This window comes from Lucilia sericata, unplaced genomic scaffold (genome assembly GCF_015586225.1).
Source record: "Lucilia sericata isolate MDLA Ls3-8-SP2 unplaced genomic scaffold, ASM1558622v1 Contig000034F_arrow, whole genome shotgun sequence".
Lineage (NCBI taxonomy): Eukaryota > Metazoa > Arthropoda > Insecta > Diptera > Calliphoridae > Lucilia > Lucilia sericata.
The window spans coordinates 1,041,413-1,065,615 of NW_023994072.1; the positions used below are offsets into that span (position 1 = coordinate 1,041,413).

The 24,203-nt window shown below is 30.4% G+C and overlaps 1 protein-coding gene across 5 annotated transcripts in view; it reads left to right on the top strand.

Annotated features, from left to right (window-relative positions):
- The first annotated feature begins 267 nt into the window (after window positions 1–267).
- LOC119612622 (progestin and adipoQ receptor family member 3) overlaps window positions 268–24,203 on the top strand; it is a 35,010-nt gene continuing 11,074 nt past the window's right edge. Inside the window, exons 1-2 of one of the 5 annotated variants that reach the window (XM_037968456.1) lie at window positions 268–553; window positions 15,038–15,228. In XM_037968456.1, coding sequence (XP_037824384.1) covers window positions 15,085–15,228 — 144 coding nt within the window. In that variant the 5' untranslated portion in view covers window positions 268–553; window positions 15,038–15,084. Of the gene's footprint in view, window positions 554–4,612; window positions 4,901–5,379; window positions 5,513–15,037; window positions 15,229–23,328; window positions 23,809–24,203 lie in introns of those variants that run through there. The other 4 variants (XM_037968449.1, XM_037968471.1, XM_037968464.1 and 1 more) reach the window with 4 other exon arrangements.

Genomic DNA, 24,203 nt, shown 5'->3' on the forward strand with positions numbered 1-24,203 from the left:
GAGATTGCGAAACATTTTTCTATTAAAATTATATTTAGCTTATTTTTATTTCAGGTAAGTGAGTGGGCGGACTGCTGTGTGTGTTTCAATTATCTGAAACATGATTTTTAATTTTTTATCAAATGACTTATTGGCGCTAATATAAATATTATGGAACTAAATTAAAGAATAGAAACTCGGATATTTATTATATGTATAAAAGCTATATGGGTAGAAATAACACCAACGGATGGAAATTTGGCTCATTAAAGGCCTCAAGATTGAGCTAATTACAAAAAATTTGATAACGAGAAACAATCAGAACCAATAAAATAAGCGTATAAGAGTAGAAGGAAATGGTGTAGACCCTTCATCTGTCAAAGAGACTAACAGAACTGTATTGATCTCGGACGTGGTGGAAGTACTCAAACATCCTTAGGATTGGGCGATTTAAGTACTTGCATTGAAAATCTCTATTCACGCTGTTAAACTTGATCCCAAAAGACTTGCTAACCATGGAAATAAGAACTAAACCGCATATTCCTAGGTCACATACTAAATCTTACATGGACATGTGAGTACTACATACATAGACATTGAATTTACCAGATAATATCTATTATTGCACTCAAAAAACTCTTCTTCTAAAACTTGATACTGGCAGAATGTCGTTCTCTACACAATCTTTCGAAATTCTACATTAAAATAACTTTTAGAATAACTGCAGTCCATTTCAGACATAGGAAGAGCAAATTGGCTTTGGTATTACAGAATATCGATTAAAGATTTTTAAATTTTTTACCTATATACATCGAATATCTAACAGTTTTAAACACTACATCAGCAATGCCGTTAATCCTTAAATAGGATTGCCAGACTTTTAACAGTCGTACTCTTGTGGGTACGGGCCAATTGTTTAACTTCTAAGTTCTATGAAATTTCTTAGACAAGATGGAAGAAGGAAGATATGGTCAATGCTTGATGAAAAATGTATTTCTGTCATCACCGAGCAAACATGGTAACCATGCGAAAGGACTTAGGTTATCTTAGATTAAAAGGAGAATGTATGTGTATATAAGATCCGAAAATACACCGCTACAATCGCTATCGATTCTATTGTACTCTCCCTATGAAAAGGTTTGGTGGTAACCTTATATAGCGATATTAAAAGAGTTATCGTTCAATGATCAGAATTTTCCAATCAGTGTTCTAAAGGGATGTAATCACCCCTATTCCTGCAAAAAAGGAATGCTTTACGATTGTGTGTATTTTTATAAGTTGCTAGATTCCTTTTTTTTTTAGTTTAAAGCCCTCTGTGTAATAACATTTCTGTTTCCCTATAATGACTTCTGTAGAAGTTATAACCAGAGAAATCTAAACATGCAAATGCATATATTTTTAAAATATTTCAAAATTTTCTCATTTTTAATTTTTTTCAAAACTTTACAGCCTGTTTCACAATTTGTTTTTTGGGATATGTTTGGACCAAATATGGCAATTATTCAAGTTATTTATTGGTTAAAAGAATGAAATCTTATTACAAATTAACAAATTAATTTAAAAAAATTAAGACTATAAGGGGATGAAACACGTGTGTAGACTTGGTCATTTGCACAAATTATTGCATAGTTTGGGTGGTTTCCAAAGAATATTAGGGCATACAGGAACATTTGAGGTAGATTGAATCTCCATACGCCATTAAAAGCGCCAATTACAGGCTTTTCATATGATATTAAAATTGCATATCATGCCTTAACAAAGGATCTTTTTATCCTTTGACACAGCTCACAAGGCCATACAGTTGCGTTCAAAATAATAGGAGCAAAAATTTAAAAATTTTTAAATAGACACTTTTTAGTGAATGTTTTAGATTTTTAATTGAATATTTTTATAATTTATTTCTTTAATTTCTTCTCTAATTTCTATAATCGTTATTATAAATATTTAAGAAATTTATTTAAAAAAATATATATACAGGCCTGTCACAGAATTTCATTCCGATCGAAAGTGGAATTATTTCCGTATTTTTGCTTCTTCTAAAAAAGAAAACGAAAAATTCTTTCGGAATGAAACCACTTTCAGTTTTTGAAGTGGAATTGATATTTGTATGTAATTAACGCTTTTCTTAGTTTTAATAATAAGAACCTTTACTAAAAACATGGTTCTTGCTTTGATTAGCTAAACAGGAACAATTTTAAATGAAATCTATATAATTTTATTCATTTTTTGTCAATTTACGAAATAATTCGGAATTTGGAGAAGCTAAAACAAAAACGATCGGAATAATAATACGGAATTGAAACCATTCCGATCGGAATGTGTGACAGACCTGATATTTTTAAATTTATATACAAAATCTATTGTTCAAAATAATAGGAGTATTCGATTTAAGTTCAAATATTTTTGAAATAAAAAAAGAAAATACTTTTATCTAAAATATTACCAATTAATGTGTAGCACTACAGCATCATCTACTTTTGTCAAGATTTTATTTAAAATTTGGTTATCTTAGCCTACAGAACTTAATTTCTTTTCGACAACGGCTTTGAGGGGCTTGATGACGCATGTTGTGGCCGACAGTTTATTAGACCGTACCCTTTTGTCAAGACCCATCATGAATCAATCCTTTTATACGACTACTTTGAAAGTTGCTTAGAGCATAATATTTTTCGATTAATGGACTTCTAATATATTTTCTGAATTCATTTAGATTTAAAAATATAATTTGTTGTATTCATGCATTAAATATTCATCCATGTATGAAACCACCTCTAAGAGCGGGTTTTTGAGATGGTAATCAAATGCCAATTAATGATCAGATTAGTTAATCTAAAAATAAATTTAATCTTATGTTAATCCCCTTTGATGTTTTTGAGTACAAGATTAAACTTCGCAGTGTTGCCATACAAAACAACAGAAAACTTCACTGTTTGTTATCAAAACAATGCATATTTTATAAAAAGAAGAAGACAATTGTAAATTTAATATGAAAATTAATGAAAACTTAAATTAAAAACAAAAAAAATGTATTTTGAAGTGTCCAAAATTTATACTAATCAATAAATAGAACATTTTAATGTTTATATTTATAAAAATTTTATTAATTTTTTTGCATCAGCTGTTTACACTTTTGCATTTCGTGCTTAAGATTAAACCACCTCCATTGGGCGCTTAAACTTGCAAACAAAATTAACTAATTGAGTACTCAAAAACATCTTTCGAGGATTAATTTTAATTTAATCGCTAATCTTTCACCTAAATATTGGCCCTAAATGTGTTACTTGGCAAACTTTATCGATTTCTCTATATGCTTTAGGGTCTGAAATCAAATTTTTTCAAAAAAAATTTGTTTAAAAATTGATCTGAACTAATTGAATATTGATCACGATGTTTAATAACTACAATTTGGCTTAGTTTCACTTGCTAACGGGATTAATTAAAAAAAATATAAGCGCTTACAACTAGCGCTTATCATTTTTGAATAAAATGTTTAGTTTTATGAGAGATTTTAAAACATTTGACTTCATAATGAAATTTATGAGAGATTTTAAAACATTTGATTTCATAATGAAATAACATTGAGATTTTTCATTTTTCTTTTCATTTTAAAGATATTTGAACAGATTTAATTTTCGTCAATTCTAAAATTTTCTTTCGGGATTTTAAATAAAATAATTGTGAACTGTGCTTAAAGTTGCTTCCAATCATTTAAATATGAGAGTTCTATTATATATTTACAACGAATAATGGAAATTAATCTAACTTAGGTTAGAGAAAATACCGTACTCCTATTTTTTGAACAGTCGTAATCGTATATGGATTTCGAAACCAATGAAGCTAAATACAAAATTTCATTAGTTTTTTTATTTAAACACTTAACAAACAAATATCGGGAAAAAATATTGGATTTCCGTAAATGTTTCTTTTTAAAAATAAGCTGCACAATTGTTTTTAAGTCTCACTCCTATTTTTTTGAACGCAGATGTAAATTTTGAAAAACGGCATCTGAGAATAAACCAAACTTTCATTATCGAAGAACTTGAAAACACATAAAGCCGATTTTACTTTTTTAAAGTTATTAACAACACAAGGGTACATTGACGCATCCACGGTATGCAATTTCTATTCAAATTGTTTAAGTTAGAAACTGTAGCAGTTGCTCTTGATTAATAACAGAACAAGCAGAGATAAATTCATAATAATTTAATTTTAAAAGAAAGCTTTCACGAAAAAAAGCTTTCATAATTTTTCTCAACTGTTAAATTAACATTATCACTGTGTGTGCTTTGGTTAAGAAAACAAAAACAACATTGCATTAAACAGTTTTTATTCAATTGGGTACTAATTGTTTGTTGTTCTTGTTATATTTTCGTTAATTTATTATATTTTCTAATTGTTGTTATTGTTTATTACTATAATATTTTTTTATACAGCTTTCTTTCATTATATGTACGAATACGAATGTAGATACATATGTATGTACATAAATATGTTTGTATGAACGAATGAATATTTCGCAAGTTTATGTTGCCATCTGAGAATCGAATTGAAAATGCAGAAAGCAGCAACAGTAGCAGCAGAAAAGCAAAAAAAAAATGAGGAGGAAGAGAATACAAACAACAATTTTGATCCCAATTGTAAAAGTTTCAGTTAGTTTCGATCGTTTCAACGGTTCAGTGATACAGAACGTAAACGTGAGCGATTGAAAAATTTACTTTTATTTTTTCTTGGTTTTTGGAAAAAGTTAAATTTAGAGAGAAATAGAAACAAATTTGCAAATATTTTCGGTTAAAAATAAATTTTGAAAATATTTTATACACAGTGGTAAAAGTTTATTTTGAAAACCAAAAATAAAACTTTGGTCAAATAAAATCTATTAAATAGAACATTAAAAAAATTGCAAATCAGATCTTTAAAATATGTGAGTGTAACAAAAAAAGAAATTTAATTAATTGAGTAATAGTTTTTTGATAAATTTTTTTCCATTTTCGTAAGAAATTAATCATCTGTTCGGATTAATTTATTATGCAAACAAATTGTTTTATTTTTCATTTGTGTTTTATTTAATAATTTTTTGTTCTTGTTGTAGTTGTTGTTATTATTTTTCATTTCCACAACATTTCTCTCACGTGTGTGCATCATTGTTCGCATCTTCTTCTTTATAATTTTTATACAGTGATTTTAATTATGTTTCTTTATCTTCATCTCATCTATTGATCTCATTCGTTGTCATCTCTTTCAACTTGTTCTCCTAATTTTTGTTGCTAATTGTTGACCACACTCAACATTTCATTCTTGCTTAAATTTATCATTCTTCCTCTTCTGTTTTATTCGATAACGAATAGTTTATCCGATTCGTTTACAATCGTTTGAGTTTTGACTTGTTACTTGTGGTACTTGTTGTTGTGAACTTGGTCCATTATTGTAATTATGTATTACAATTTGGCTGTTATTCAAAATAGTATTTGTTCGGGTACTTTATTTTTAAAGTGATGGATGTGTTTCAACTGTTTTTCTTGTTTTATGGTGAAAGGTTGGTTCCCCTTTCATCTTTTGTGGCGAAATGTATTTGTTTCTTTTTTCGTTTGCTTTGGCTATGAGCACATTTTACTTGATTGTGACAATTAAAATTTATTTTTTATTTGCATTAATTAAATTTATTTTGTGTGTTTTCGGTGTTTAACTGTAGGTTGTTTGGGAAAAGTGTGTACAGCATTGTCGAAAACCCATGCAACTATTATTGATAGTTTAATCAAAGCGTCTGTTTTTACTCCAATTCTTCCTCATTTAACTCCCTCATTGGACCTATCTTTTAAATACATACATATATACATATGTATGTATGTTTGAAGTCCGCGATATTAATCATTTTTTAATGAATTCTTGAAGCAAAATTTAGAAGGAATTCCATTTAAATAAAATATATAGGACTTTTATTGCTCTGTCAGGAAAAGTTATTTAGGTTTTTACCAGTACAGTATATGGATACTTTTTCTATTCCGAAATATTTCTTCTTATTGATCGAAGAAGTTTTAAACATATAAAATTTATAGAGTTGAACAGGAAAATCGTGAGGTTTTGGTCAAAATTTGCTGATTCAGGGGAAAAATATACAATTTAATAGTTAGGGATTCGTTATCAATTGTATTGTTAGGGATACGCAATGTTAATGACCATAACAGAATAGTTATTAGGTGATTTTTGATATGAAAATGTCATATTTTTTCCACTGTGCGACGGTCTGACATATGGCTGATTATAAACTACACTACTATAGTGGGAGAGTATTATGTGTTTGTGTAGATATTTGGAACACCCAAAATTATTAGCCCTACTCCTAATTAAAGTATACCAATCGGCTCAGAATTACTGATTTAATTAAGTGTCGCAAAAAAAAATATGTTCTTGAGAGATCTACCTATATAAAATTTACCCAACAGCGTAATGTTACACTTATGCACCTACCTTTTTTTGTCTGCATGGCCTCCGGTAGGTTAGTGGTTAATGTTCTAGTCTGGCAGATAGGAGGTGGTGGGTTCGATTCCCACCAGATGCACTGGTTAAGGAGCGCACAACAGGCCCGTTAGAGGCCTAGGTGTATTTCTTCGGATTTGATGTATATATGTAGGTACATCCTCCTTTCAAACTAACAAACGACAAACGAAATACAAAAAATCTATGGGAATCCGGAATATTGGTTAACATTTTTAAGGTGTCCTTGCAGCAAAATGTGCAGTAACCCCAAATCTAATAGTGTCAAATCAATATATCAGTGACAGCAACAATTTATGCATTTGACCTTGAAGTATGATTCAGAGTTAAAAAATGTAAAATTTCTAGAGTTGTACTGAGGTTTCAGACATAATAGATGTAAAACTCTACCCAATAACATTGTCCCTTCGAAGCTTACATCGGCATCCAATAAGGGATTTCAAGGTTGTATTGGTGTCACAATGTTCGCAACTGAAATTCAACGAAGAGCTTGATTATTTTAACTTTAAGAACATCGGTCAATAATTGCATTTTGAAAAAATACAAGTCGACATCATATTCCTCTGTATTATTGAATATTCATATCGATCATCTTAAAGTCGTCAAAACTTCGTAACTGCCAAAAGCTGTCAACATCGACCGACTAGAGTCTGCCCTCAACTTAGTATTAGTAGAAATTATTATTGGTTGAAATTTGAAACTGGTAGTTGGCCACGTGTCAGATGTACATACATACATATCACGAGCTGTAGATGTTTTTATAACATTCATTAAATCTATTAGTATTAAGTTGTGAATTTAATAAACCTAATAAAAAATATTTGTTTATATAAAAGAAAAAAATTTGTTTTATCAAATATTTTAACAATGTGAACGTATTCTTTATACTTTTACTATATGAATTGTTTTTAATTTTTTGATCCAAAAAGGCTTTCAAATATAATATTTGGAAGATAAAAATGATACTAAATACTTTAAATGCCACAATACCTTGACATTGACTTTTAAAGATTTGTATATTAAACAAATCGAAAAATTTTCCAAGTTCTTACACAAATTCTATAGATCAATTTTATCTAGTTTCGAACAAATAATTATTTTGCATTTAAAAAAAAAAACAAACATAGAATTTTCTATTAATTAAGAATGTAAATAATTTTAAGTAATTTAATGCGTTTCATTGTGTCAAGTTCAATTATATACAAATGACAAGTGAATTTCTTTTTGCAAACAATAGGGTTTATTCAAAGTGGCCTTGTAGACGAATATACTAAATGCAAACATGGGTTTCGATCTACGTAATATTACGTATAGCCATAGCTTTGTTAATAACATGAGGGTTAGAACAAATATTTATGTACTTCCTCTTATTCTATATAATAGGGACGTTATTTTTGTATGGAGTTTTTTTTTTTACCAACCACCATATAAACCAGTGTTATTTTCCAATTATGGACCGAGCTCTTCAATTTTGGAGAGACTGATAAAATTCTTATAAGCAATACCTAATTTTTATACCCTCCACCACCATCAGTGGTGATAGAGGGTATATATAAGTTTGTCGTTCCGTGTGTAACACCAAGAAATATTCATCTAAGACCCAACAAAGTATATATATTCTGGGTCCTTATGAAATTCTGAGTCGATTTAGCTATGCCCGTCTGTCCGTCTGTCTGTCTGTCTGTATGTCTGTCTGTCTGTGTAAAACACGCTCACGTTAAAACTAAGCAAAGGAAATCAACCAAATTCACCCAAAATATTTATTATTATCCTAAGCAGTTTGGTATTGAAAAATCAGCAAAATCGGTTCACAACGTAAAAAGTTATGAGTAAAAATTTCAGACTACCTCTAAAAAAAGTTTTCTCAGAAACTACCAAATATATTTCGATGAATTTTGTCACACATTATTTTTTCATGGCAGTGATCAATTATATTGAAAATCTTTAGAATCGATCCAATATTTCCCATAGACCCCATACAAAGGTATATATTCCGGAAATTAGTTTATCGTTAATAACTCCCTCAAATATATCGGTATCAACACAAAATTTTGTACATGCAAATATAATATGAACAGAAGTCATACTGTCAACGTAGATCTCAGTCGGTCCACAATTGGTCATAGCTCCCATACAAGGTCCACTTCCGAAAATCACCTAAACGCACATATTGCATTGTTGAATAAAGCTATTGTGATAAAATTCGAGTTAAATATGTTTTGTGTACATACAAATCATTCTACCAAATTTTTTACGGATCGGTCCATTATTGGTCATAGCTCCCATATAAGGCCCACTTCCGAAAATCATTTAAAAGCTCATATTTTATTGTCATATTTAGTCTAAATATAAATCACTCTACGAAATTTTTTCCGGATAGGTCCATAATTGATCATAGCTCCCATATAAAGTCCCCTTCCGAAAATCACTTAAACGCATATATTTCATTGAATTATAAAGCTATCGGGATAAAATTCGACATAAATATGTTTTGTATACATACAAATCATTTTACAAATTTTGTTACGGATCGGTCCATTATTGGTCATAGCTCCCATATAACCCCACTTCCGAAAATCACTTAAAAATACATATTTCATTGTCAAACACATATATTTCATTGAATTCTAAAGCTATTGGGATAAAATTCGACAAAAATACCTTTTTGTGTACATACAAATCATTTCACCAAATTTTTTACGGATCGGTCCATTATTGGTCATAGCTACCATATAAGGCCCACTTCCGAAAATCACTTAAAAGCACACATTTCATTGTCAAATAAAGCTATCGTGATAAAATTCGACACAAATATGTTTTATCTTTATATGAGTCACTCTACGAAATATTTTCCGGATAGGCTCATAATTGGTCATAGCTCCCATATAAGGTCTACTTCCGAAAATCACTTAAACGAATATATTTCATTAAATTCTAAAGCTATAAGGATAAAATTCGACTTGAATATGTTTTGTGTACATATAAATCATTCTACCACTTTTTCCCCGGATCGGTTCATTATTGGTCATAGCTCCCATATAAGTCCCACTTCCGAAAATTACTTAAACGCACATATTTCATTGTCAAATAAAGTTATCTTGATAAAATTCGACACAAATATGAAATCACCTAAACGCACATATTTCATTAATTAATAAATCTATTGTAGTAAAATTCGACTTGAATTTTTTTTGGCATATAAATTATTATACGAAATTGTTTCCTTATCGCACAGTGGTATAGGAAAAAAAAAAGAGGGAAATAATTCGGTAACTTCTAAACGGTTAATCCGATTTTAATGAAATTTGGTGTGCACAAAGAGGAGGTGTTGTCGAGTTTAGGTTTTGAATTTGGACCTTATAGGCCAACCAGGGGCCCGGCGGGGGGTCATCAAATTAGGACACCTCGGCTATGTTAAATTTTTAAAACGATCCTATTTCTTCATTTGAGTTCCGATTTAAAAAAAATTTCGTATATAGAATCTCCTCATCGAGCACTATAAAAAATGTCGTCGTAGCAGTAAATTATCTCTTATAGTTTAGGTGATATTCGCATTTGAATATTAAAATTTTAAAATTTTTACCGTCCTTACTTTAGTTTTTTTGATAATAGCAGGTCCAAATATTCCCGATTTTCGCCATTTTTTTTTATTTGCTTAACAACAAGTTTATATACCAAGCAGTGAAAGAATTATGTAAAAATCATGACTGAGTCCAAAGTTATAGGCATTTAAATTTAAAAAATTAAAAAAAGGCGATTTTTTGTCATTTTTTTGGGAAAAAAGTATCTTTTTCTTTTTAAGTTATCTAAAAAGTTTCTAAGAAGATGTATATAGAATTTATACTTTTTGGAAAGCTGACTTTACATAAAGTACGATAAATGAAACAAAACCTAAAAATTTTTGATACCGAGGGGACCAGGTCCATCCAAAAAAACCCTATTTTTTATGGAAAATTAAATTTTGAGCAAAAATTCTCAAATCGCATAGTCGATATCAAATTATAGTGACCTGTTTTATATGACCCAATATGTTCTTAATCATTTTGTAACGGGTTTCGATAACCCCGCCCCTGGTATGGATATAATAGGCAAAAAACTAAAAAATCCCATTTTTGGGATTTTTTAAAACTTTTTTGGGAATTCCGGGATTTCTAATAAGAAAATTCGAAATTTTGATTTAATTTTGGATTTTAAGTAAAAAAATCTACCTAACTGTAAAATTTCATCAAAAAATATTCATAAATAAAATTTTTATTGCAATTAGAAAAATTTGTATCTTCGCAAAAACTGAATAAAAAACATTTTTTAATTTTTTTTAAAAAAAGTATTCCGCGAATTTTTTAATTTTCAAAAATTATATACAGTTTTGAAAAATAGACAAAATTACCTTTCCATTGATATATAACATGCCTACCTAATGTTTTTTAAGTGACAAATTAATTAGGGAAAACTCAACATCTTTTAGAAAATTTACCTAGCACTATTATTTTCATCCATGTATGTAACAAATTTAAGAGTTAACCTTATGGATGAAAATAATAGTGCTAGGCAAATTTTCTAAAAGATGTTGAGTTTTCCCTAATTAATTTGTCACTTAAAAAACATTAGGTAGGCATGTTATATATCAATGGAAAGGTAATTTTGTCTATTTTTCAAAACTGTATATAATTTTTGAAAATTAAAAAATTCGCGGAATACTTTTTTTAAAAAAAATTAAAAAATGTTTTTTATTCAGTTTTTGCGAAGATACAAATTTTTCTAATTGCAATAAAAATTTTATTTATGAATATTTTTTGATGAAATTTTACAGTTAGGTAGATTTTTTTACTTAAAATCCAAAATTAAATCAAAATTTCGAATTTTCTTATTAGAAATCCCGGAATTCCCAAAAAAGTTTTAAAAAATCCCAAAAATGGGATTTTTTAGTTTTTTGCCTATTATATCCATACCAGGGGCGGGGTTATCGAAACCCGTTACAAAATGATTAAGAACATATTGGGTCATATAAAACAGGTCACTATAATTTGATATCGACTATGCGATTTGAGAATTTTTGCTCAAAATTTAATTTTCCATAAAAAATAGGGTTTTTTTGGATGGACCTGGTCCCCTCGGTATCAAAAATTTTTAGGTTTTGTTTCATTTATCGTACTTTATGTAAAGTCAGCTTTCCAAAAAGTATAAATTCTATATACATCTTCTTAGAAACTTTTTAGATAACTTAAAAAGAAAAAGATACTTTTTTCCCAAAAAAATGACAAAAAATCGCCTTTTTTTAATTTTTTAAATTAAAATGCCTATAACTTTGGACTCAGTCATGATTTTTACATAATTCTTTCACTGCTTGATATATAAACTTGTTGTTAAGCGAATAAAACAAAATGGCGAAAATCGGGAATATTTGGACCTGCTATTATCAAAAAAAACTAAAGTAAGGACGGTAAAAATTTTAAAATTTTAATTTTCAAATGCGAATATCTCCTAAACTATAAGAGATAATTTACTGCTATGACAACATTTTTTATAGTGCTCGATGAGGAGATTCTATATACGAAATTTCGGAACTCAAATGAAGAAATAGGATCGTTTTAAAAATTTAACATAGCCGAGGTGTCCTAATTTGATGACCCCCCGCCGGGCCCCTGGTTGGCCTATAAGGTCCAAATTCAAAACCTAAACTCGACAACACCTCCTCTTTGTGCACACCAAATTTCATTAAAATCGGATTAACCGTTTAGAAGTTACCGAATTATTTCCCTCTTTTTTTTTTCCTATACCACTGTGTATCGGTTGATAATTGGTCACAACTCCCATATAAGGACCATTTCCGAAAATTACTCAAATGCACATTAACAATCAAAGTTATCGGGATAAAATTCGACATAAATGTGTATTTTGTATATATAAATCATTCTACGGATTTTTTCTTCCGGATCGGTCCATACGTTGACTTAGCTCCCATGTAAGGTATACATCTGAAAATCTGTGTACAGATAAATCATTATGTATGTATATTAAAATGTTTTCAAACTGGATTATTAATATACATTTTTCTCGACCTAATTAAAATTAGTTTGACATATGCATAAATGTTAGTACCCCCAATAAGGAAACAAAAATTTTGCCAAGTTATCTAAAAATTAGATAGTTAAATGGGTTTCAATAAAAAGTAATTTGCTGGTGGAGGGTATTTAAGATTCGGCATAGCCGAATATAGCACTCTAACTTGTTGTTGAATTTATTTTGATTTTTAAACGATTGTGAGAGTGAAACGGTATGCTTTACAGAGGTTTCCAGTTTTATTGAAATTTTTTTAACATTATTTAAAATAGTGGGTAAGGAAGTGTAAGGTCAATTATGGATTTTTCAATACCAAACAGAGAATATTTGTGGAAAAGAGAATATTTGTGGAAAGTTTTGTCAACAAGCGGACAGATAGGAAAACGTTCATGGTTATGTAGATCGGCTTAGAATCTAATAAGGACCCAGAATATACATATGTACATGTGCTATAAACGGAATATCTAAACCAAACTTTTCTACAGAACATGCCGTTAATTTATATATACATATGTCTGTATGTAGTTCAACTCGATTAAAAAATTATTTTAAATGCACTTAACATCCAAGAGATCCAATTATCAGGGACCGTATATATAATCGAATACATCTATTAATTAAAAACATTAACAGAATTTCGTTTAGGCATTCAGTTACGCAACGATGGAAAGAAGGTATTCCAACAAAAAACTGAATCGTAAGAAAAATATGAAGCAATTCCATTTACGATTGTGTGTATTCTGCATTACGATCGTAGCTACGTTTTTGTAAGTTGTTGTTTATGTGGCGGAGAGTCGAATCGAAATGTAGAATACCAAATTTGCCAATCGAAGAAAATTTTGATTCGAATTGAAATTCAGAATAGGGGTGATTTTTTAGGTTAGTTTAAAAGGAGGATGTAAAATAATTATTCTTTGGTAAAATACATAGGAACCGAAAAGATACACTTTTCCCCTTTTCATGGAAAATCCTTATAACGAAATCTATATAAAGAAATAACGTTCAATGTTCAAAAACTCAGTTTTATGAACGCATGTAGTTCCTTAGTATTTTCCAAACAACGGATCAAAAATGTTTAAATATAATTTCTGAGTGTCCACCAAGAATACGTTCTATCATACTAACTTAGGACTTATTCATTATTAGAAGGATTCTCGTCCTGCTTTAGTTGGGATCGCCCTAAAAGGTTTTGATGGTCCTTCCCACTGTTCATTTATTCCAAGTGGATGCATATGATTCTCTCGTCCATGTTTTTAATTCGGACCTCAATGCGTCGAATGTTTTTTGAGTTAGTCATCTTAACTTTTTCAAGTTCCCTTCCCTTCATAACAAATATATTCGATCTTTCATTGCATAGCATCCTCCAGTGGCCGGTTACCTTCATATATGATGTAAAGGTTACCATGGGAAGTTTTTTCGGTCTTTTACAGTTCAATACGGTCTTAGATTTAACCTTATCAAATGATATCGTCCTAATTGCCTTATCGCTATACGAAATTATGTTAACCTCTGTTGACGCCATATTTAATCCAATCCATTGGTCGCTACATTTGGTATTTGTGTATAACCGTCCTTTATGTCTAAAGCCCCCTTCACTGGAGTATACAAGTAATATGATCTGTCAAAATTGCCTTATCGCTATAGGAAATTATGTTATCCTCTGTTGACGCCATATTTAATCCAATCCATTGATCGGTACATTTGGTGTTTGTGTATAACCGTCCTTTATGTCCAAAGCCCCCTTCACTTGAGCATACAAGTAATATGATCTGTCAAAATTTTGTGTAGAAGAGAACGGAGGGGGATAGTCTAAACGCTATATGTAATCACGCTGTATGTAATCACACATGGAGAGAAAATACGGATGGAAAATTTTACAGTCGTACGGCTCTCTTCAGTTTTCCAAATGATTCAAAACACAAGTAAATCGCATTAGATCAGGGATGTATTTTTAAACTTTTGTAAACTCATACAAAAAAAGTGAAACAGCTGTTTCCATCTTACTTTGTTATTGTGTTATACCAATCGTGTAAACAGTAAATGCAAGAATTCTCCTCCTGTCAAAAGACACAACGGGTTGACATTAAGTACCTTGTTTGATCCTAGCTGATATCGGTTAAACCCGAAAAATGTTTTTATATAAAATGTGGAAACGTATTCTGATTTGCTTATTTTGGATATTTCTATTTGATACGTAAATCAACATTAACAATGTGAAAATCTAAACCACCCTACTGTAGAAAATGTAGAGTATGTATCTACATATGTAAATTATAAAATTTCACACTTAACTGTGAATTCAAATGTGGTAAAATTTAGCTTTGTTCTTTAATGTTCCCCTCCATCTAAAATTTTTGATATTTTTTTATTGTTGCTAATTTTTATATTCTGTTGTATTTTAATAGAGTCTAATATTACACAATTACTTTAATGTTTTATATGAAATCTTTAATTAATTACAAAAAAAAAACTATTTATTTATATATTTTGTTCATTTATTTTACAGTGTTGATCGATATACGGTTTGATTTGTGTGATCGTGTTTAAATTAAAATGAATCAATATGACATGACAAGTTCTCAATTTTTAGCTGATTGTGGTCAGACAATAACAACTACAACAACATGTTATAAACGTAATAATAATATAAATAATAATAATAATAGTGATAAAACTCATGATGATGGTGATCAAAAGGTAAGCAGTAAAAAGTAAATGTGATTTATTTTAAAGTAAAGTTCGATTTTAACTGAAACTTTTGATTTTAAATAATTTAAAGTTTCATAGGTTTCATAGTCATATAACTTTATGAAATTATGAAAATTTTTTTTGGCTACAATTTGTCTTAAATATGAAATCTAAATGCAAGATCCGGCTAGACTTAATTCATCTACTCAACAGTCCAATTTCTAATGTCTGGCACATTTCAGGGTACATTTAATATTTATTAGCACATTTCTATTATGATTACAATTAATTTAGTATTAACAACTACAAATTTTTTAAAGTGCTTATCAGAAAACAACTACACGCATTATAAAATAAACGTGTAAATATGCTAAACTCATTTTAATAAATTGATAAGAGTACTAGCATTAATAATAAAAAAATTCCAAGCAAATAAACATTTTAACCTGTACATTAATTTTGCTCCCAACATACATTCATACATATATATGTATGTATGTTTGTTTGTTTGAGCAAATTTAATGCGGCAATTGTATGTTTTATTAGACAAATTGTTTGATTTTATCAGATTTTAACAACAGTTTATTTAATTTTTGTTTAATCGGTAGTAGTACCTACATACATACATATAATGTTATTATTAAGGGTGCGTGCAGTTTATTAAACTTTTTTTTTTGCTGTGTATCGCTGTCATATGACTGAATCTCACCAACCCTTTTCGTCATCTTTTATAACGCTATATTATTTAATATATAAAGTAAATCATGAATATGCAAAAAATTGTGCAATACTTAACGTATTTTGCAAGATATTATTAATACGCTACAGTAGATAATGTGAGAAGTTATAGTATGATCCAGTACGTTATACTTTTTCCATCACAAATATATTTTACTCTCTACTCCATAAATATTAAAATTATTAGGTCGCCGGGCTAGACCTTAAAGTAATTGTTAGGAGCAGTGGTTATACGGATTTGATCAGTGTATGTATGTAACAAAAAGTTCCGCATCATATCCTTCTATATTCAGTGACAAAGGAAAGGTTAGCTAAATGATATGAAGGTTTAATTGTGTTGACCCGTGCATACAGAGCCACCTGTGCCAAACGGGCCAATGGTACAAGCACAAACTACTGCCACGACTGGTAACGTCTGTTTCCTCCCAATGTGATGGTTATCAGTTACCATGTTTTGGGTCTTAAGGACCAAAAAAGGATATTCGGATGGGGCCTTACAACCTCCGTAGACTCTAAACCTACAACGAATGTAACAGGTTAATTCGGCGGCAACACCAGCTCTTACTAATCTGAAAGCCATTGGTGACAAACCCAAAGCAACTGCTGATCCAGCGAAGCAGGATCTAACAGTCAAGCTGGATGCAGCAAAACTACCTCCATAAAAATCATCCGGCAATTAGCTGTTAACTTAGGTCACTGAATTAACAACTAGATCCAACTTTCTCTAGTCCTCTCTGGGCAAGTCCTCTCAAGCCTAAACACGTACCTAAATGGTAAAGGTCTAAGAAGTAAGCAGTCCACAACTATTCGTCCCCCATATAAACCTCACACATGTAATACCTACAAGCCCCAAATAGTTTATTTTACTTCCCATAACTTTTGAAAGAGTAGAACGTGGTGCTAGCGTCTGGGTCTCTCTGATGGGGAGGCTATAAGCCGTCATCGCATCTGTCTGGATGCTTACCACTTCATTAAGACTGGGTATTCTAAGAGTGCAGCCTGTTTTGACTCTTACAGACCGGTCCTACTAATTTGAAAGACATTGGTGCTAAACTCAAACCATCTGCTGATCTAGGGAAGCCGGATCTAACAACTTTTTTTGAAATTCAGTATATTTTCGTACTAATGAGTTTCTGGAAATATTATTCGTTGGAATGCCTTAAAAATTACAAGTTCTTTGGACAAATATTTATATTTACTTATATCCTAAGGCTTGTTTTTAAATTTCAGATATTCTTATCAGAATGGGTTTAATTCATTAATAATTACAAAAATTTTACGTGGAAAACAGAAACTTTTTAAATTATTTATTTCTTTAGTAATAACGTAGTATTAATATCAAATCGTTTATGCCTGACTATAATTTGTTTTAGAAAAATTATAGCGCCACAGTTTGTTTTTTTTTTTCACTTATCGATAATAAGTTTATGTTTATACCAGTGCAACAATAAACTAATCATAGATCGCTTGTTTTTTTATTATTTGTTATTTTCATTTTATCATTTTATAAAATAATGATGATAATTAAATTTAATGACAAAAATCTTTAAAGCTCTGATTTTGAAATTTGTTTTTTTCAAAAAATACTCAGACATCGAGGCATACAGACAGAGATACACTATCAAAATCATTTTTTTTTTTGCAATTTTTTGTCTTTTTTGTTTTGTTAAAGTTTATCAATTATTTAACAATTGAGGGTCATTGAATTATGTTTATGTGAAATTCCATAAAAAAATAATATAAAAGAATTAAACAAAAATCAAAGTTTCAATTGTTTCTCTTGTTAAAAGTTATATTACATAATATGTACACAATTATAAACAAAAATACATACATGTATGTATGTACTCTACATATTTTACACATGATCATTTTACCCATGAGTTGAGTAGATCGAAAAGACAGAGATTTTGAACTACAGCCAACTACAAAAATGTGTTAATTTTTTGTTGTTTTTGTTTAAATTTTGGTTACCGGCATATAAATATTTAAAACCAGTTTCTATGGGATTTTAACTTAATAATAGTTGAGTTTGTTTGTTATTGTTTTATAGCACACGAGTTTCACCTAAATTTTATTTAAGTAACATCCAACTGATTTACACTATTTCCAGTTGATTAAAAAAACGTACAATAAATTTTGAATACCTAGGGAAATTATTGAAATATTTTTAATGTTTGCATCCGTCTTCGCAATGTTACACTCGGCTATGCTGAATCTTATGTATACATATATCCTCCTTCAAAGCAAATTTTAAGTTAATTTCGCGAGGTGGACCAAGGTTTTTAAGGGTTTAAGTCAACAAAAAATCGAGCTTTGCAGACAGAATTGTATCTGAATTGTATCTGTATCTAAAATTTTTAAACGATTAATTGAGCCAACAGCATTGGCATTTATCTGGGAGTGCGGTCAATTAGACAGGCTGACAAAAATGTAAAAAGTTAACACCCAGAGACCACGATATACTTTTATAAACATCTGGCTGTACTGCAAATCTACTAGCGTCTGTACCTAAGTATGTATATGTTGGTCTTCAGAAACATATATCAGGTTGTTGGTATAAAATGCACAAACCTTTTAAATTTCAAATGTTCAATGAAAAATCGAGCCCTATGTAACCGGTCGGGAGCCTTACAATCTTCGATCACCTATCCCTACAAAAAAGGTAACATGTTATGGTGAGTCTTGTGCTACTATCGAGTTTAGTTCGGTAAATTCCTAGCTGGCCTCAAAATTTCTTGATCATATCAGGTAACGTGTCTTAAATTTTGATAAAAACCTTGTTTTTGGCCATTTTTGAGATGAGATTTTGATACAGCTCAATCCTTTGGAGAAGTATACATACTTTGATCTCTGAGTTGAACATTTATTAACGAGTGTTGTGGTCCGATCCTCATGATATTTTGTGGAGTGACTTTGATTCTAATAACACTTTAAAGTCATACCTTTCATCCCTCTAGAATTTTTTGTGGAAGCTATTGCAACTACGACAGACAGAAAGACCGACAGACGGGCGCCTAACAATCTTACAGGAACCTAGGACATTTTACTACATGGGGTCAATGAAAAAGATTTCGAAGTGTTATACACAGAATAACAAAATCAATAAATAATAACTTCTAACACAGAGCAGATAACAACCAACATATTATTATAAATTTGGAAACAGTGTAATTCATCAAAAAACACTTACTTCACTCTACAAAGTTCATTGAATATTGGATGCTGACTGTCTTATTCTCTGGACAAAGTGTCACAATTTTATGTGACTGAACTTCTTCAACTCATGGAATTCAACACAAACAATTGCCATTGATAAAAAATACTCAAAATATTTATGTGCGTAAAAAATAATTCATAAGAAATACATAACAAACTAAAAATACCAAAAAAAAATATTTTGTTTTTACCAATTTACAATGCATTTTAAATACGTTTAACCCTGGCTTTGTAAATAAATCGTTACGTTTTATTTGACCTTGAAATTTAAATTGACTATGAATTTGTGTGTACGAAAAATATGTGTGTCTATAGTTCACTTTTCTCTTTTTTTGTATTTTGATTTAAAGTTTTTTAATACACTGTATTTTTTTGGCAAAATTGTTTGTGCATAATTTTTGTATATATTTCTTTTTGAAAAAGTACTGAAGCAAAGAGACAGATAAGAGACATTATGTGTCAAGTGCATATGTACTTGTCTGAGAAATATACTTTTATTTGGGGTGTTCAGAGTAGATAGTTTTCATAATACATATTGACAAGAAATTTCGATACGATTGCTTTAGTATGTACATATATATGTATTTTAAAGATCGGACCTTATTTGACTTTAATTGTTAAATATATATGGTTCACTTTTGTGAATGACTTTCTTTCTCTTAATGTATATCATTGTAGGAGGAAAGCGATCACAATTTGTATAAACTATCATACTAAGTTCTATAGGAATCTGTGCATAATTGACTCGAACGTGAAGTTAGAAGTGAGGGAATGACCGTCAATACTCTATTTTTGGCATATAGTCATATTGAGTACTAAGTTCTCAAATTATCTTCATTCGATTAATTTGTAACAGACCTTATTTGTAATGGACCTTGATCATGTAACATCAGAAATAATTTTAATCAGGTTGCTCTACACTGAGATCAAGTCGATGAAATTGTGTTTTCAAATCCGGTACACGTAATCATGTAGATGTCTTTTGTACCCTGATTACATGATGATCAAAATTTTGAGCCATTTATTTATGCTAGAATGAGTTCTGTTTAAGATCTTTTTCACTACTTGAATAATACTGCAGAATTCAGGAATGGATTGGATGAGATTATCTAACAGCCATCCAGGTTTTCTACATCGTATATTGAGAATAAATAGACCGTATTATAAGTCCACTACTGGTCCTGTGGTATAAACTCATAACTTGCGAAGAGAATATTGATTTAAAGATCGATGTCTAGGCTAGACTAATATTTGGCTTCCGGAAGAATTTCAGTGATTGCAACCGAGGGCCGAGACAGTTAGCACTGTTCTTTTTGTTATCGATCTACTTACTAATCAGCCGTCTTAGTAGATTATAATTAGGTGCTCTGATTTCAGTTACCTCAGTTCACTGCAAATTCGGAAACCATGTAAGCTGCATGGGGTTTCTTTACAATGATTTCTGTAGAAGTTGTAATAATGAAGAGGAAACCGTAACTCATATTCTGTGCAGTTGCCCGGCTCTTGCCACAATCAAAGGCGTCCCAATTTTCTTTTCATTCACTTTCATGCATTACAAAGGGACCTTCTGAACCCAACACAACTTGTACTCTAGAGTATAATAGCAGAATGTTTAACCTCACTTACTGATCAGTAAACAAAGATTTGCTAGCTCAAGGTCTTTAAAAAGATAAGACATGCTAAGAGCCATTTACAACAGCTTTATATTCTGTGCAGTTGTCCGGACCTTGAAAAAAATCGTTATCAAACTTTAGGGTCGACTTTCTATACTGATCTATTTAACAATTTTCTTTTCATTCCCTTTCATGCATTACAAAGGGACTTTCTGAACCCAACTGAAGTTGTACTCTAAAGTATTATCTATATATTAACCTAACTTACTGATCAGTAAACAGAAATTTGCTAGCTGAAGGTCTTTAAAAAGATAAGACATGGTAAGAGCCATTTAGAACAGCTTCTGGTCCGTAATTTCACAAAGCACAGGCATTAAAACGTTGACCTTATAAGACATTACTCAGATAAATCTCTGATCGAAAAAAATTTTGTTTCTCATTGCAGAAGTTAGTAATCGGAAAATACCTATTATTTGTCTTTTAATATTAATGTTTCACACCTTGTAGGAAAGTTTATTTCTACGAGATAAGGTTTATTTCAAATAATGAGAATATATAATTTTAATTGCATTATTTTTGAAGAGATCAAAGAAGTCCAATTATTACTCAAACACAAGCGTGAGTTTACAAAACTATTTGCTGATCCATAGTAAGTTCTCTATGTTACGTTGTACTGTGCAGTAGCCTCCAGCATGGTAATGATACGCTACAACGCGTATAGGTTAGGTTGATAGGACGTTGTATACTACATCAAATCCGAAGAAATACACCTAGGCCGCTATCGGGCCTGTTGTGCGCTCATTATCATGTATTCAGAAACTCAGTTTTCTGAACGGAATTCCTAAGAATCTTCCAATCAGTGTTAGTCAGGAATGTTATTATAATAACATCACTTCCAAGATAATTGGATCTAACTTCGACAAATAGGCAGTGGTAAAGAAAGTGCTCCAGAGTTTCACTGTCCTCTCCACATGCTCTAAATTCGTCTGAATCCGCACGTCCAATTTTGCATAGATGTGCTCGTAATCCTGTGTGCTCGTAATCCTTGTGTGCTCAGAATACATACCATAATACTAACTTCAGACTTGCTCATTTTGAGGAGATTTTTCGTCTTGGTCTCATCAGAGTCACATAGGATCTTCTTGGTTCTACCCACTGTTTTATTATTCCAAGAGACCTTATGGGATTCTCTCACTCATATTTTTAGTTCATCTTTTGTTGCGTCGAATGGTTTTGCGTTTGTCAGGTTAACTGCCACGAGCTCCCTTTCCTTTAAAGCTATTACATTCGCCCTTTCGTTGCCGACTACTCCCGAGTGGTATGTAAACCTTACCTCTAAGAGAGTATTCAGTTAAAGCTTTCTTACAATCCAATACAGTCTTAGATTTAGTTCTATCACTTGATAATGCCGTAATTGCCTGTGAGTAAATATATTAGGCGCTGTGGGCGCCATATTTATTCTAATCCAATTTACGCATTCCGTTATTGCTCGTACTTCTGCCTGGAAGCTTGTGTTACGATTTGGTAAACGGTGGTATATTTCTGTTTCTGGGTTTTCAATATAGAACCCCAGCCACGCTTTGTTCCCCAATCCATGTAACAACGGATTCCTACTGGTATTTGCTCTAATGTTCTGCTTGACCAAGACATTCTATCTGGGATCAGCGTTTCAAAGTTTCCAACATATTCTGTATCTGGTATAAGATCAGGCACGTCCAATGTGTCCAGTATACATTGTTGACGTGTCCTATAACCGCTTTTGGCTATCGCCTAAAGTAAAGAGCCGTTCGGCTGTAAGCGCCGCCTCATATCTTAAATATGTTTCATATAGGTTTGTATGTTTTGTGTAATTTATTATTTTTATTGGACTAATACTGCTCAGCTCTTCAAGACTCTAAAAATTAGTTAGCATTTAAATGGATAACATGATAATACAACTGATTAACTAAAGTCTTCAAAATTTCCAACATATAATGTTATTTTCACCCATAGCACATGTGTGAATACCCCTAATTATATGTAGCAATAAATCTGCAATTATTTCCTTAAATCTTTTACAATATATATTTTAGATTTTTTATAACATTTCCAAATAATTATAAAACTTTTATCTCGTGGCCTCATCCATTCATGACTTGGGGGGGCACTCAAGCGGTTTATCAACCAATTTTATATAGAAAACAATTTATGTAAACCAAATTTATCTTTTAAAGATTTTTCATCTGTAAACAAATTGTTGTTTACTTCAGCAGTAAAATGTGAACAAAAAAATAATAAAAGTTTTTAGACAAAAACTTGATGACGTTGCGACAGTGCATAAATAAATGCTTCGCAAACAATGTACGAATACGAGTAGTTCTGCGTTTGAGAATTGGTATCTGTGAGATACTTGTTGTAGCTCTTTGTTTATAGGCAGGTACATACATACGTACAAACGTACTTGTACATAAGTAGGTATTATTGACAAGTTGTTTTGGCAGCGTAATTTAGCTGCTGATCTTTTTCGATCGCTAAATTAAATTTTTTTGTTTGTAAATTTAGTTTCAGTTAAGTTTTGCGTGCAATCGGTTTATCGTGCGGAATTCAATATTAAAAAAATATACACAAATAAACACTCAACGATAAAACAACGTGTTCGTTGCTATAAACAATAACGGATTATTATAATTTAAACATTTTCTAATTGTAACTGATCGATAAATAATCAGAGATTTTGAACACAAATACAATTTGCGTGACTTTGAAATAAACTTCCTTTTTACAAGCAACAACTCTTGTTATTTTGCGTTTTTTTGCAAAGTGCACAAAATTAACTGTTAATTATTTTCTATAATTAGTTAAATGAACAAGATTATTTTTGAAATAAACTAAATGTGTTTTTAAATTGTGATTTTAAAAAAGTTTTATTTAGTTTATTGCTTAAATAAAAATAAACATGGAAACCGAAACTACAACCATCACAGCTCAAGAATTGACAAAGAAGGTCGATAAATTGAAGAAATCTAAAAAGAAATTAATGGTAATTTTTTTTAAAAAATATACTTACGTATTACAATTAAAAAGTAGGAACCATACTCCTGGAATTTAGTACAAGGAAAGACCTTCTAATTCGATTTACTATTTTAAAAAATATTTTATAATATAAAATATTTTTAGCAATTGTTTCACGCTATTAGCATTATCGAAGGTTTCCTTTGCATTGAAATAAATATTATTTATTATTTACACTTTTATTTTAAAATGCATTTACGTATTTTGTTTAAAATATTTAATTTAATAATGTTTAGTTAACAATTATGAAATTTCTCTTACTGTTGCTAATGCATTCTGAAGTGTGAACTTTGATTTTGAAAATTATTAATTAAAATTGACACGGTTTCTAAATACACATTTAAAGTATAAATTTATGCAAAT